Here is a 14,400-nt window from a genome sequence, read left to right as displayed (position 1 = left end):
CCCCGGTCACTCAAATTCCAGACAAGGAATGCACAACCTAGCACAAGCAGGCTTGGATAGTTAGACAAGAAAATACCTACTTTCTAAAAGTGGTATTTTCAAACACAGAATGTTAAAAGCAACTTCACTAAAAGATGACTTTTATCATTCTGTCTGATTTCAGGCATACTAAACTCAAATTTCTACCATGTTCCCTGAGTCATTTGGGATGATAAGATGTAACAATCTAACTGCCTATTCTGGGCCTATGGAGAACAGGTAGCCTTGCAATGGTGAAAAACAAAAATGGCTGTAATTCACTATTAGGACATGCCACACACACCAGGGCGTGTCCTACCTTATACTTACAATGCACCCTGCCCTTGGGCCTGCCATAGGGGTGTCTGATATGAAGAAAAGGGAAGGTTTAGGGACTGGCAAGTGGGTGCACTCACCCAGTCAGCATGGCAGTACCAGACTGCACACAAACTCTGCAATGGCAGACTTTAGACAAACTTTTACAGACTGCTCCTGTGGGTGGCCCAACCAGGGCTGCAAGCCCACCAGCAGCATTTGGTTTGCAAGCCCTGGGCACTCCTGATGCACTGTACTAGGGTCTGACAGGTAAACCAAACCAGCCAATCATGGAAACATTAATTCATTCGGCGCTAATGCGGGGTGGGCACCCGCAGAGTTAACCAAGCACCACGTCGTGGCACAAACGCGGGGTAGGCACCCGCTTATCAATTATTCATGAAGCGGGGTAGGCACCCGCGAAAGGGGGCCTTACAACGTGGGGTAAGCACCTGCGGGTTTTAATCATGCAAAAGTGCGGCAACATTGGCATAAGGTGGGGTAGGCACTCGCCAGGGTTAATTAGTAAAAAGTGCACCAAAACGCGGGATAGGCTCCCGCGGTGCTTCACAATAAAACCTTTCTCCTTGGCCCCACAGCACTTCCAGTTCCTGCAGAATAGCGCTTAAAAGGGGCTAAGCAGCCGCACCAACTTCAGGGGCAGCAAGCAGTTCTCTTGGGTAGCTCCACCTCCTAGCATCACACAGCAGCCGATTCTTGTGGGACAGCGCAGACAGCAGGATCCCCTAGGGCAGCGCTTGGTGGGCCCCGCGCTTGTTATTTAGGGTACAGTCCACAGAAATAAAGCGCTTCCACAGCCCAGCGCTGTGGAGGGAAGACACTCCTCTTTCCCGGGCACTTTCAAGGCAGCGCCCACGTGGCGCCAGGTCCCACCATCAGCTTCAGGGACCCCAGGGTAGCGCTCCTCACCTCCTGGGGGGTCCAGTCCAGCCCAGTACAGCACTCCTCTTCTTCTGGAACTTGTAGTAGCGCTCCCTCCTTCTTCAGGGGCCAGGGAGCAGAGCAGCAAGCGCTACTGGGCAAGGTCAGCAGTCAGTGGGGACTCATCAAGACAGGGCGTTAGGCTTTACAAACCATCCTCCACTTTGGCGTGGCACTCCTCCTGTACAGCCACCTGTACTCCTGCATTGGGGCTTCCACTAGCCCTGTGGACAGCAGAGGGTTTCACTTGGATGCAGGACCCAGCCCACAGGCCCAAGTGGCGGTACTCCCTGGCAGCAAGTCCCCTCATGTTAATGTCCCTGCTCTGTCTGAGCATATAGTGGAACAGCCCCCTTATTTATATGCCCCTCACCCCACCTCCCAGACTGTGCCAGAAGCTTTTAGAAGCCTCTAGGGAACTGGTTCTAACTGGCTCAGGGGGAGGAGTAGAGCACTCTGGGGGCCAGGCTTTCCCTCGAAAAGCTGGGATGGCTGGGAACCGAACATCAGACTGCTAACCTACGGCAGTCATGTGGCACAACACACAGCCATGGCATCCATTTTAAGAGCAGCATGTTACCAGAGTACATCAAAGGGGTTAACACGTGTGCACACCATTGCAGTAAATTTACTAGGGCATCTCACACCACACATGGCTTACACAACTGTCTACTTTGGGGGAGACATCCTAAAATAGGGGGGTGAAAAGCGAAAAGTTTTGGAAAAAAGGGCCAAGTCCAACACGACCCCTCCCCAGCCAAAAGCCAGGGTAGACCGATCAATGCCTTGATGGGCTTTCCTGCTTGGGGCGAGAAAAGGTGGACGCAGGCCCGCAACTACAGGGGCAGTTGTTACATTTCACATTTTTAAACCCGACAAGACGATCCCGCTCATCAAGAACTACGCCATCTCTTCAGATTGCTTCTTTTATCACGCTGCTCCTCTGAACATGTTCTTGATCTGTGATAAGGTATATATTCTAACCTTAACTCTCTTGTTCCTTTCGCCCCCCCCCTTTCTTCCTTAGTCTCTGTTGAAGGTCCCACACTAGACACTTGGGGCCAGATGTAGGAGCCCTAATACCGGTCGGAAATGGCTGATTTTGGCCGTTTCCGACCGGTATTAGGGTTTTCAGATGTAGGGCATGCATTTACAGAATCGGTATTTTACCGATTCTGTATTTACCGATTCGGTAAAATTACCGAATCGGTAAATACAGACTCAGTAAAATACTGATTCTGTAAATGCAGATGTAGCTGGCACATGTCAGAGTGCCACAGGGCTTTAAGAATCGGTATTTTACCACCCAATCCAATTGGGTGGTAAAATACCGAATCCAGGTGTGCATGCACATCCGTGCATGCACACCTGTGCCATGTAACACACAGACATGCCCATAGGGCATGTATGTGTGCCACATGGCACACAAGCCTGTAATTGGGGTGCTAAAGGGTGTCAAAGTGACACCCCCTGCACCCTTGCAAGAATAGGTAATTACCGAACCGGTAAATACCGATTTGGTATTCCACATTGATTCCTATGGGCTTCAAGGCCCATAGGAATCTATGGGGGATACCGATTCGGTATTTACAGATTCGGTAAATACCGAATCAGAATTACCTACATTTCCCCCCTCTAATTTACCGCTTCTTAAATACCGAATCGGTATGATTCTGTATTTTAGAAGTGGTAAATTAGATTTACCTACATCGGGTCCCTGATAAGGCATTATAGCCACTTTTTAGACCATATAACATAACAGATACCTCAATTTATTTTATTTATTTATTTATTTATGCATTTTGATATGAACAATACATTACTAGCAATGATTTGCCATGAACTATTGTTTGCCTCTATTTTCCAATTCTTCTCTTGTTTTTTCTCCCTCTCATGCTCTCTCTGTAACAAATGTCTGGAAATAATGAAGTTGTTTTGATTTATCAATTTTTGACCCTAGACTAAAACCATTGGATATGAAGAGGTGTTTTGAATTTTCTCATCTTTGTAGCAACTTGTTTGCTTAAGTTTGCTCAAATTTTATTATGACTTAAAAATGGATTGTCTTGTTCTAGCAGTCTGCTAGTTTGAGCTTTTTCTAGTTCGTTATTATTTATAATGGACTCTTTCTAGTCAGATATGGGCAACATCACTCTTTAGTATGTCAAATTTGCTGTATACCAGAACATTTTGTCTATTCTGACTAGGGCGTTTTTATGTTACTGTATATATACTTACAATTTTATAGATGCTTATAGATGTTTTATATATATTTTATATATATTGTTTATATGTTTTTGTCTAAACAGCCCTGAAGAAGTCCCCCTTAGGGATGAAACGCATCAGCTGTATGGTGTCTCAATGTTCCACTATGAAATAAAATAAATTAAAGTGAAGAACTCTGATCTTCTTCTGAATCATTTCTAAAGATAGACCTAAATCTCAACTTGTTTTACGTTAAATTTCTGTGGTGCATCTGTGCTATTCTTAACTTGTTGTGATCCTCTGGGGATCAAGTACTGTTACAGTGGGTGCTATCCAGTATGCATACAAACCCATGTGAAATTTTTGGGGTAGTAATCACTATCTGGAGTTATTTGATGCTAGGTGCTGTACTTAAGAAGGTTCCCCTGTAAAAAATTACTTGCATCTGCAGGTTCTTCACCATTCTGGACCCCGATGGTTCCCTCTCTCAACCCTCCCTTCACCAACTTGACCACCCACTGAAGCTCTCCAGCGGGATGGGGCCAGGACCGGCCACGAGGCCATCCAGATGTCTCTGGCCCTTGCTCTCTCACAGAGTGGGGGCTTTAGCCCCAGGCCCGTAGTACCCTTTTACCACTCTCCTTCTACCAAACTGCCACTGGTCCTCCCACCTGGGATCCGCACCCTCAGGCTGACCAGCACTCAGGGGCAAGGCTCTCATCCCCCTGCCTCTCCTTCTGGGGTTCTGCCCTCTCCTCCTACGTGGGGCACCCTCAGAACACTACTCTCTCCCAAGTCCAGGGCCTAGACCCTGCAACTGATTTCCCAACCTAGAGTCTAAACCCTTAGGTTAAAATGGTGACAGGGGCAAGTCCTTCCTCCCCCTGGACCTCCTCCCACTGTTCTGCACCCTCGTAACTGGAGTAGTACCCCCGGAAGACAATTTTGGGGGACACTGATTACAGACATCTTACCCGCCAGGTCAGGCAGTACCTGTCCCAGGCCACCCCAACCCAGGATCTGCACCCTGTGGCTGAGCCGGGGCCAGAGGAGAGACCTTCTTCCTTCTGCACCCCCTCCCAAAGTTCTGCACCCTCTCACCGGGAGAAGTACCCCTGGAAGTCACACCAGTAGGGACCTTGTTTACAAGTGCCCCACCCTCCAGGTCAGGTAACCCCTGAACCTGGCATCCCAGCCCATGATCTAAACCCTGTGACTGAGCAGAACCTCCAGAGCACTGATTACTGATGCTCCGGGTTCTCCTGACACTAGGGGCGTCCCTTCCATGGATTGCCTATCAGGACAGCCTAGGCTCCCAACCTGGGGTTCCCTTGTGAAACTCTCCAGGCTCTGAGACTGCAGTTGGGGCACCTCGGGACACCTCCCCGTCTCACTCCTTCCTGTATATAGGATGTGAGGCTCTAAAACCCTCTCACTTCCCTGGGACCTAGCTAGGCTACTCTGCACCTCTCCTGCCTTGCTGGGTCAGATGATCCCTGCACCACTCTCTTCGGGACCACTCCCCAATGCCCTCTCAGACTCTCTGGCACTTACCCAAAGGTCTGCCTCTCGTGCAAGTTCCCTGAGGTTGGAGTACCCACACTGTAACAGGTGGTGACGCAACCTTGGGAAACAATTCCTTAGCATGCGCTCCCTGATAACTACATGGCACAGCCCTTCCCAATCCTCCACTGCTCTACTCACCACCCAATCCTCCAATGCAGTCCAACACTCTTCCGCAAACTCCCCCAGGACTTGTGGGACAGTTTTCCCCTGCCCCTGAACTCCAACCCGTCCCCCTCTTCCTGGGAATCAGGCACCGTCTCCCGGGCTCTGGGAGTGGAACTCCCTGCACTGGAACCACTCTCGCTGCCATCACTGGATCCCACCCTTAATGGTGAATCCAGACCACAAAAACCACTATCAGGGGACAACCTACCCACCTGAGCTAGTCTCTAACAGGCAAAGGCCCTCTCCGCCTCCGCCATCCTCTCCTGCGCTATGACCTTCTCAGTCTCTAGCCTCTTCACCTCCACCCTCAGCTGCGCTAATTCCTTGGCATGCTCCAACCTGAGCTTCTCCAAAGCAAGCTGATGTTCCCTTTCTTCCCTCCTATCTACCCATTCTTCTGGGGACAGGGAAAGGGATGGGGCAGTGCCCCTGTGACTGGGCCCAGCGCGGGACTCCCTGTCTATGGTGTCTCATTGGCTACTGGCGTCTCCGCCCTATCAATTTCTTCATCCTCCTCAGAGTCCCCACCCTCTAGGGTTATGGACTGGGAGCCCTCCCTCTGGTCTCAACCAAATCCACCCTTTAAATACACGGAGGGGTAATCAGAAAGGTCCCCACAGGGCTCTAAGGGTTCCCCCCTCTTGAAGGCCTCATAGAGAAACAGCTTCCTGTGAATGTTGCCTACTAGCAGTATCCCTCTCTCTCGGCAGAAGTACATCACTTCCTGCTCGGTGTACTCCATAAGGTAATCCTCATCATAGACCAACCCCATCCTGGCAAGGTACACGCGGGACACACCACCCACAGTGCAACAGGGGACACAGTTCAAAACAAATCTTTCAGGATGAAGCAATAATTAGTAGAAAACACTAATCCCCCAAAAAAAGACTGTGATTACATTTCAATGCTCAATTTGCAGTGTAACCCGTTGCGGTACTGCGCAAACACAACTCCTATCCCACCGCTCACCAACAATGTTAGAAATGGGGTAGCATGGTACAGAGCGGGCAGGCCAAACTCCAGAGGACATGTACAAAGCATCCACACAGTACACACAGGCGACACACAAGGCACACCACAAAAAGAGACCACACCAGATTAGGTGGAAACAGTAAGAGCATTATAAGATAAACACCTTGGAATGTAATCACAGTTCAAATACCCTGCGCCAGCCGGCACTATGTAAGGAATTAGCCGGGGACTAATTACAGGGCAGCGCCAATCGGGCCGCTGCCAGGACCATACAGTTCAGAGGAAGGGTAGGGTAAAGGACACATGAAAAATGAATAAGGTTAGTCTGTCAGTTCCAATACTGCAAGAAAGACATAAGCATTACCTTCTGGCATAACACTTTAGGCAGAAATGTATCAGGCCTCTAACATTAGGTGAAAAAACATGAGTGAGGGGCCACACCCCCATTAGCATAAGAGCATGGACAACGCACTAGGCGTGACATTAGGTATGAACCAAAACATCAGGGTAGGCATAGGTGCAACATTACCGTGAGCCCACCGCAGGCATATAACATAACAGGGTATAAGGCCTTAACCATGAGCCTCGCACATTAGGCGCGCAACCCTCCCTGGCATACGTGCATAAACATGGGCCACCTAAACCAGTAGCCTGACCTTAGCAAACAGTATCTGCATCAGGGGGGGAACCATTACCAGGGGCATAAAAGCACAACATTAGGTCACATTGCTGGCCTCAGAACCTTACCAGGCGTAGGCATAAACATGCGAGCATAAGTCACATCCGCGCACTGCAAAAGGGGCGTAGAGGCATCAGGCACAACAAATCATAAGTAGGGGGCGCACTATGCATTTTATCAGCCTGCAATCAATACTCTGGGGCCTCGCACTAGACACTGTGGGCCCCGAACCGTTGCTACTGCTCAGTGTCCAGCGGGGCTGTGGTGTCACGTAAAGTTAGTTCTGACCTGACACTGCCCCGTGGGGAGCCCCTCTCTGGGGCTTAAAAGTCAAGAATGCCCTTGTGGGATTATACAGGGGCAGCAGCTCGCCACGGAATGCTGGCACTGGGGGCAGGCACCCACAATGTGCCTCAAGGCCCCCCCCTTAGTACTGTGACTCTAGGTATAAAAAATGCCCAACGTCGAAGGTGCCTGCTGACAGACGGGGCACCTGTAAAATCAACCTGGTCACGGGGGCGGGCACCGACCATATACCCCGACGCACCCCCAACCGCAGTCATACAGAGCCCCACTCGCCCGAAGTCCTCCGAGACACCCACGTGGTGCTCAGGAGGGGGCAGGCACCAACAACGTGCCTCAACGCCCCCTCTCTCTCGCATTCACTCTCTGCGGCTACGGGCACTGCGAGGCTCTCATTTTTAACGTGGAAGCCCCGCCAGCAGCACCCTTCTGACGGCTGTTGCTGGGGGGGCGCACCGCTTTGCCTTCTGGAGTGCTTCAGGGCTCTCCTATGCACCTGGAAGCCCCGCCTGCGGCAGCACCTCAAACAACTTCACCCAGGCCCCTCCTGGGACCCAGGACTTCGATGCGGCCTCCAAGAGGCTGCAGACATCCTCGCGGGCTCTGAGCCAGCGCGGGGTAGGCCCCCACCTGGCTCCTTTGTCCACACGGGGCTCCCTCATCACCACGGGAGCCCCGCACCGCCACCACTTGCTTCAAGCCTCTTCCTGCCTGCCGGCAGCGGCTTCCTTCATGCCGGCCCCGCCCACCTCCAGGCGGCTCGCAAGTCTTCCAGGTCGCCGCAGGCAGAGCGGCAGCCCCAGCTTCTCCCTGGGTCGTGGCGGTGATCTTCCTTTGGCGCTAGTGTGGGGTGAGCACCCGCAGAGTTAACCAAGCACCACGTTACGGCACGCACATGGGTTAGGCGCCCGCTTATCAATTATTTATGAAGCAGGGTAGGCAACCCGCGAAAGGGGGACTTACAACCTGGGGTAGGATCCCGCGGGTTTTATTTATGCAAAAGTGCGGCAACATTGGTATAAGGTGGGGTAGGCACCCACCAGGGTTAATTAGTCAAAAGCAAGCCAAAACGCAGGGTAGGCTCCTGCGGCTTGAGACAATAAAACCATTCTCCTTGGCCCCACCGCGCTTCCAGATCCTGCAGTGTAGCGCTTAACAGCCGCTAAGCAGCCTCACCAACTTCAGGGGCAGCAGGCAGATCTCCCGGGCAGCGCCACCTCGTAGCACTACACAGCAGCCGATTCTTGTGGGACAGCGCAGGCAGCAGGATCCCTCAGGGCAGCGCTTGGTGGGCCTCACGCTTATTATTTAGGGTACAGTCCACAGAAATATAGCGCTTCCACAGCACAGCGCTGCAGAGGGCAGACACTCCTCTTCCCCGGGCACTTTCAAGGCAGCACCTGCGTGGCACCAGGTCCCACCATCAGCCTCAGGGACCCCAGGGTAGTGCTCCTCACCTCCTAGGAAGTCCAGTCCAGACCAGTACAGCGCTCCTCCTCTTCTGGCACTTGTAGTAGCGCTCCCTCCTTCTTCAGGGGCCAGGGAGCAGAGCAGCAAGCACTACTGAGCAACGTCAGCAGTCAGTAGGTACTCATCAAGACAGGGCGGTAGGCTTTACAAACCATCCTCCACTGTGGCGTGGCACTCCTCCTGTACAGCCGCCTGTACTCCTGCAGTGGGGCTTCCACTATCCCTGTGGACAGCGAAGGGGTTTCAGTTGGGTGCAGGGTCCAGCCCACAGGCCCAAGTGGCGATACCCCCTGGCAGTAGGTCCCCTCTCATTCATGTCCCTGCTCTGTCTGAGCACATGGTGGCACAGCCCCTTTATTTATATACCCCTCACCCCACCTCCCAGACAGTGTCAGAAGCTTCTAGATGCCTCTGGGGAACTGGTTCTAACTGTCTCAGGGGGAGGAGTAGAGCACCCTGGGTGCCAGTCTTTCCCTCCAAAAGCTGGGATGGCTGGGAACCGAACATCTAGACGGCTAATCCACGGAAATCAGGTAGCACAACACACAGCCGTGGCATCCGTTTTAAGAGCAGCATGTTACCAGGGTACATCAATGGGGTTAACACGTGAGCATACCATTGCAGTAAATTTACTGGAGCATCTCACACCACACATGGCCTATACAACTGTCTACCATGGGGGAGACATCCTAAAATAGGGGGGTGAAAAGCGAAACATTTTGGGAAAAAGGGCCAAGTCCAACAGGGGCCCACAAAATATGTTTGACACAGGGACCCCAAACTCCCAGGTCCATGGAGGGGCATCTCTTTGCGGAGGAGTCTATGGAAACAGCTTTCCACCAGTTGCCCCCATGAAGGTGTCGGTTTTAGAGATTATCAAGCAGGAGCAGCAGTGGCAATGCTTGTACAATTAGCTCCATGGTGGCATAGGACATGTGAAGCTGAGTGCAGGTGAGTTTCAGCTTTATATGCCTCCCTTCGGCCAGCTCAGATATGGTGGGTGAAAAGAAAAAGTCACCCATTGGGAAGGCACATCAGAATTGGTCCGGCAGTAACACTGGTAGTCGGCCCTCAAATAGAGGCATTGACCTATCCCACAGTTATCGTGAATTCCTGGTGGCGGGATCGTGGCAGCCTCTCGTTTATGAAACTACATGCATCGTAATAGGGTAGTTGTACCACCAACGGTGCTGCGGTGATTCTAATGCCAATGTGAAACCGGTGCTAAGACTGCCAAACCTCGGAATCAGGCACTTAATTTGGATGGAAGAGATGCATTTAAGGATCTCTCTGAATGCTGCCCCTAATTAGTCACTGTAAACAAAAATGTGGCCAAGTACATTTGTGGGAATTTTTTGCATAGATTTATCATACAAGGTCAAATTGGGAGCCTTTGTTTTGTCCTCATACATGGCTCAAAGTGGGTATTTTGAGAACAATAAGCAAAACATGTTTTGATATAGCAGTACGAACGAATGCTGTAGACTCAGCAATACTTATGAGATAAGAAAAAAAAGAATAAATCAAATGAAGAATTAATAATAATAGGGGGGGCATTGTCGGACTGCAAGCGGCCCAAAGCGGTCCAAAGACTCACCTGCTGCCCACAAAGACGCTGTCCTGCTGGAGTTGCTCCTGGGCGCCACACGCTGTAGTCTCCACGCTGGTTCCAGCACCATCTTGCGGCCAGAGACTACAGCTCCCAGAGAGCTTAGTGGGGACTTCCGGTTTTTGCCCCGATCGCGCCCGGAGGCGCTATAAAAGTTTAGGTGCTCCCTCTGTGGAGCAGGGGGCATTGTCGGACTGCAAGCGGCCCAAAGCGGTCCAAGGACTCACCTGCTGCCCACAAAGACGCTGTCCTGCTGGAGTTGCTCCTGGGCGCCACACGCTGTAGTCTCCACGCCGCTTCCAGCACCATCTTGCGGCCAAAGACTACAGCTCCCAGAGAGCTTAGCGTGGACTTCTGGTTTTCGCCCCGATCACGCCCGGAGGCGCTATAAAAGTTCAGGCGTTCCCTCAGCGTCGCGGGACGCGCGCGGGACTAGCCGGACTAAGCTTGGGCAAAAGACGGGCCCTCTTAGGTCCTCTGAGGCCTGAAGAGACTGGGCTGGGCCACGGATTTTGGTTCTGTCAGATTTATTTAAATACTGAGTGAGTTTCATTTTACTATTCTATAGAAGTTACGCGCCTGTGTTTTGCTTGTGGAAAATGTGTGGTACATTGTGGTATACAAGCAAGTTTTGAAATGGCTAAGGTGAAGACCAGTAAATCTGTACCTGGGTCAGGAACAATGGATAATTATCTGGTTCAAAAGGTGACCCAAATTAATAGTGATCGCAGAGCCTCTTTAGGGCGAGGGAATAATTTGGACTTACATGATGAGTTGCCTTCACCACTAGTGGATCTGGTGGGAAAAGACACTCAGAGGGAGGGTGTTAAGGACTACATAACAGTCGAGGCACAAGTCCATGTTGATCAAAATGAAGTTTTTCCAGATGTAATGACTGACTCAGCAGAAGATGAGCCAGCACCCTCCCGTAAACCAGTTCGATTTTGCAGGAAGGCACAATTCAAACGTGGGGGAAACAGTAATAGAAGGGCAGAGAAGAGTAAGGTAACCCCAAGTACTGTTGTAGTCCCAACAAACCCACTGGCTGATATAAGTACGGGTGGAACAAACTTGAATATTGATATGGAACCATTTGCCCTCCTATTTCAATCGTTGGAAGATAGGTTAGAGGCAAAAATGACAGAACTGATGCAACCTCTGATAGCCAAACTAGATACAGTGGCACTTGAAGTTGAGAGACTGGGTGGGCTGCTAACAACACACCTGACCTCAGTAGCAGGTAGTTCTAAGGTGGTGAATAAGAGACCAGCTGGTGAGGGCCAGGGAGTAGGCACAGTAAATTTACAGCAAACCAGCCAGGGAACATCTGGTACTGTGTCTACCGCACATGTTCTTACCCCACTAATTGCGCAGAATAAAAAGACCCCTGGAGATCATGAGGGAATGTCAGCACCTAGATATGTAAGGAAACCCCGTCATGCTCACCTCCCTCCTGACTGTGCGCCTTTTGTGGCAGTTCTCACAAATGTCCCCCCTATCGAGTCCCATCCAGACCTAGCATATGAAGAATCTCATGATTCATTAAAGAATAGAACGGTCCCTTGGCTGAGTAAAAACTGTGGGTTTCCAGTTAAATTTGCTGACCAAATTATCTCAACAAGGAGGGTGAACTGGATTGGTACTTCGAGAAAGTCAACCAATGGTGACTGTATCATCGTTAATTTCAGGCACCCTCAACATGTTGCCATAGTCTTATTAAGAGCAGCATCTTTGGTTTATAATGCTAACAGTATCTGTATACGCCCTCTCGGGCATTTTTATTCCCATCTGATTAAAATCCCACCGAACCATGCGCTTCTAAAACACTGTACCATTTTTCAGCCACCGACCCCTAATAGAGCATATCTGTACAATGTTGGTAACCAGGGAACCTCTCTTCAGCCACCAATCCCCAAGGGAGCCTATTTGAATAATGTTGGTAACCAGGGTGGGAATGGATTCAATAATGGAACTCAGAACGGATTTGATGCTCTTTCTGGTCTAGAGTCATGTGACTGACATGAGGAACCTGTGGGTAGGAAAAATGGGAGATCAGAGGGAGTGGGATGCTTAGAGAATGTGCTAGTGGACACAAAATTAAACAATGTTATCTCCTGAAATATTGCAGGTTTGGGCACTAAGATGCAGGACTGCAACTGGATTAGGTACATTAAGCGGTTCCAAATCATTTGTTTGCAGGAAACATGGTCAACTGATTGTAATTTCTTCCTTGAAGGGTATAAAGCTTATTACGTCCCTACTTTAGCGCAGAATAGGGGCAGACCCAAAGGGGGATTGGTTGTGTTTATTTCCATTGCACTTACCTGCAAAATACGGAGGATTTCATCAAGTCTTACTGGTCTTATTGGACTAGTTCTAACGGGGGAAAACTGTACGGCCGGCATAGTTAATTTTTACAATTCTATTAATTCTTATACTGTTTCCAGTCAGATAGTGGCATTGAATGTTTTTATTAGTAGTTCTATGAAGGATTGCACCTATAATCTCATGGTGATGGGGGATTTTAATGTGCACCCCTGTGGGGACCCTCTCTTTAAAAGTATTACAGACTTCAATTGTCAACGCTGTGAGGATTTTCACTTTGAGCATACATTTGAGGGGGAACATTTAAATACTATGCTCTGTGACCTAGATCTAACGGCGACAATGGCCCTGACGGACCCTATCACATGCTTTGAGACACCTACCTTTAAGGGTAATGGAAAGGGAACCTTCATAGATTTTGTTCTTTTAAAATCAGGAATGCAGTCTTTTGTGGGTTCATTTACCATTGAAGCCAGTGAATACAGTGATCATAATCCACTTACTGTTCACTTGAGGGGTCTGTTGATAATTAAAGAAGGAGTGAACATCCCCATTGGAAGGGTGAGTACCATAGATGGGAGACGCCGTTTGAAATGGTCCATGATCACCCCAGATGCGCTGTACAAGGAGATTAAAGTTACATGTGCAGATGAGATTATGGCATGTACGCAAGAAGGTGCACAGCCAACTATTGTCCTTAAGGCTTTTCAACACTTAGCAGATAAGGTCACACAGTTATTATCAGCACCAGCAAAGAAGTTGGATATTAAAGGACCAAAATGGTTCAATCATGCTTGTTCAAAAGCTGCCAGAAATGTAAGATTAGCACTGGCAGCGAAACCAAGGATAAAGGCAAATGTCCAGTTGTGTGGGAAGACATATAAAAATACTATTGCCAGACACAAGAAGTTCCTCAGGGAAGAGGTATGGAGGGAGATCCTTGACCCTGATACCTTGCAGAGTAGTACTAGATTTTGGGCAATGATGAAGAAACCATTTTTAGTTCAAGAGCCGGGTGATGGTCTAGAATGTCACATAACTAAGAAGGAGTGGGAAGCACATTTTAAGAAGTTGTACTGTTGCACGTTGGATGAGTCTTCGAACCCTGCCCTTGTTGATAGGGGAGAGAAAATATGTTTTTATAGAGGTGAGGTGACTGAGGGTATTGTGGGGCTAACAGCTGGGAAAGCGCCAGGGCCCGATGGGATTCCCCCTGACTTATATAAGTCTGACCCTAGTTTTTGGGCACCCATCCTAGAGTCTGTTTTTAATGCTGCTGTGAAAGAAGGGTTTCCGCAATCTTGGGGTGTGTCTACAATTGTTCCGGTTATTAAGAAGGGCGGACAGGGGTAGCCCACTCTGTTACAGACCCATTTCTCTAATAGACTCTATGGTCAAAATTGTAGGAAGAATTGTACTGCAGAGACTTACTGTTTGGGCGGAGGAAAACAATATTTTGTCCATCTCTCAGTATGGTTTCTGCAGAGGCCGTTCTACAATAACTCAGTGCCTCAACCTCTTTTTAATACTAAGTAAATATGCTGTAGTGCAAAAGTGTACCATCCATCTCGCCTTCATGGACTGTTCCTGTGCTTTCGACTGTGTAAACAGGGGAAAGCTGTGGCAGTCCATGAGGGTGAAGGGGGTAGACAGTGGGGTGGTTGACTTCCTGGTTGATTTGCATAACAACACCTGGGCCAACGTGAGATACTCACAAGATCTGAGTGTCACGGACAATTTTAGTATTGGTAAGGGTGTTCGGCAGGGTTGCATACTGGCCCCCTTCCTTTTTAACTTTTATATTAATGAGCTAGATGGCGTGTTACAGAAT

General features: G+C 49.6%; 1 protein-coding gene across 1 annotated transcript; it reads left to right on the top strand.

The window, feature by feature from the left end:
• The first annotated feature begins 12,386 nt into the window (after positions 1-12,386).
• Positions 12,387-13,922, top strand: LOC147726831 (uncharacterized). The gene has a single exon (XM_086963516.1). It carries the CDS (start codon positions 12,387-12,389, stop codon positions 13,920-13,922), a length of 1,536 nt encoding a protein of 511 aa, XP_086819642.1.
• Positions 13,923-14,400: the final 478 nt, after the last annotated feature.

This window comes from Lissotriton vulgaris, chromosome 3_1, assembly GCF_964263255.1.
Source record: "Lissotriton vulgaris chromosome 3_1, aLisVul1.2, whole genome shotgun sequence".
In the NCBI taxonomy this organism is placed as follows: Eukaryota; Metazoa; Chordata; class Amphibia; order Caudata; family Salamandridae; genus Lissotriton; species Lissotriton vulgaris.
Note: the sequence above shows the minus strand (reverse complement) of the source record. Positions and strands in the feature narration are given on the sequence as shown.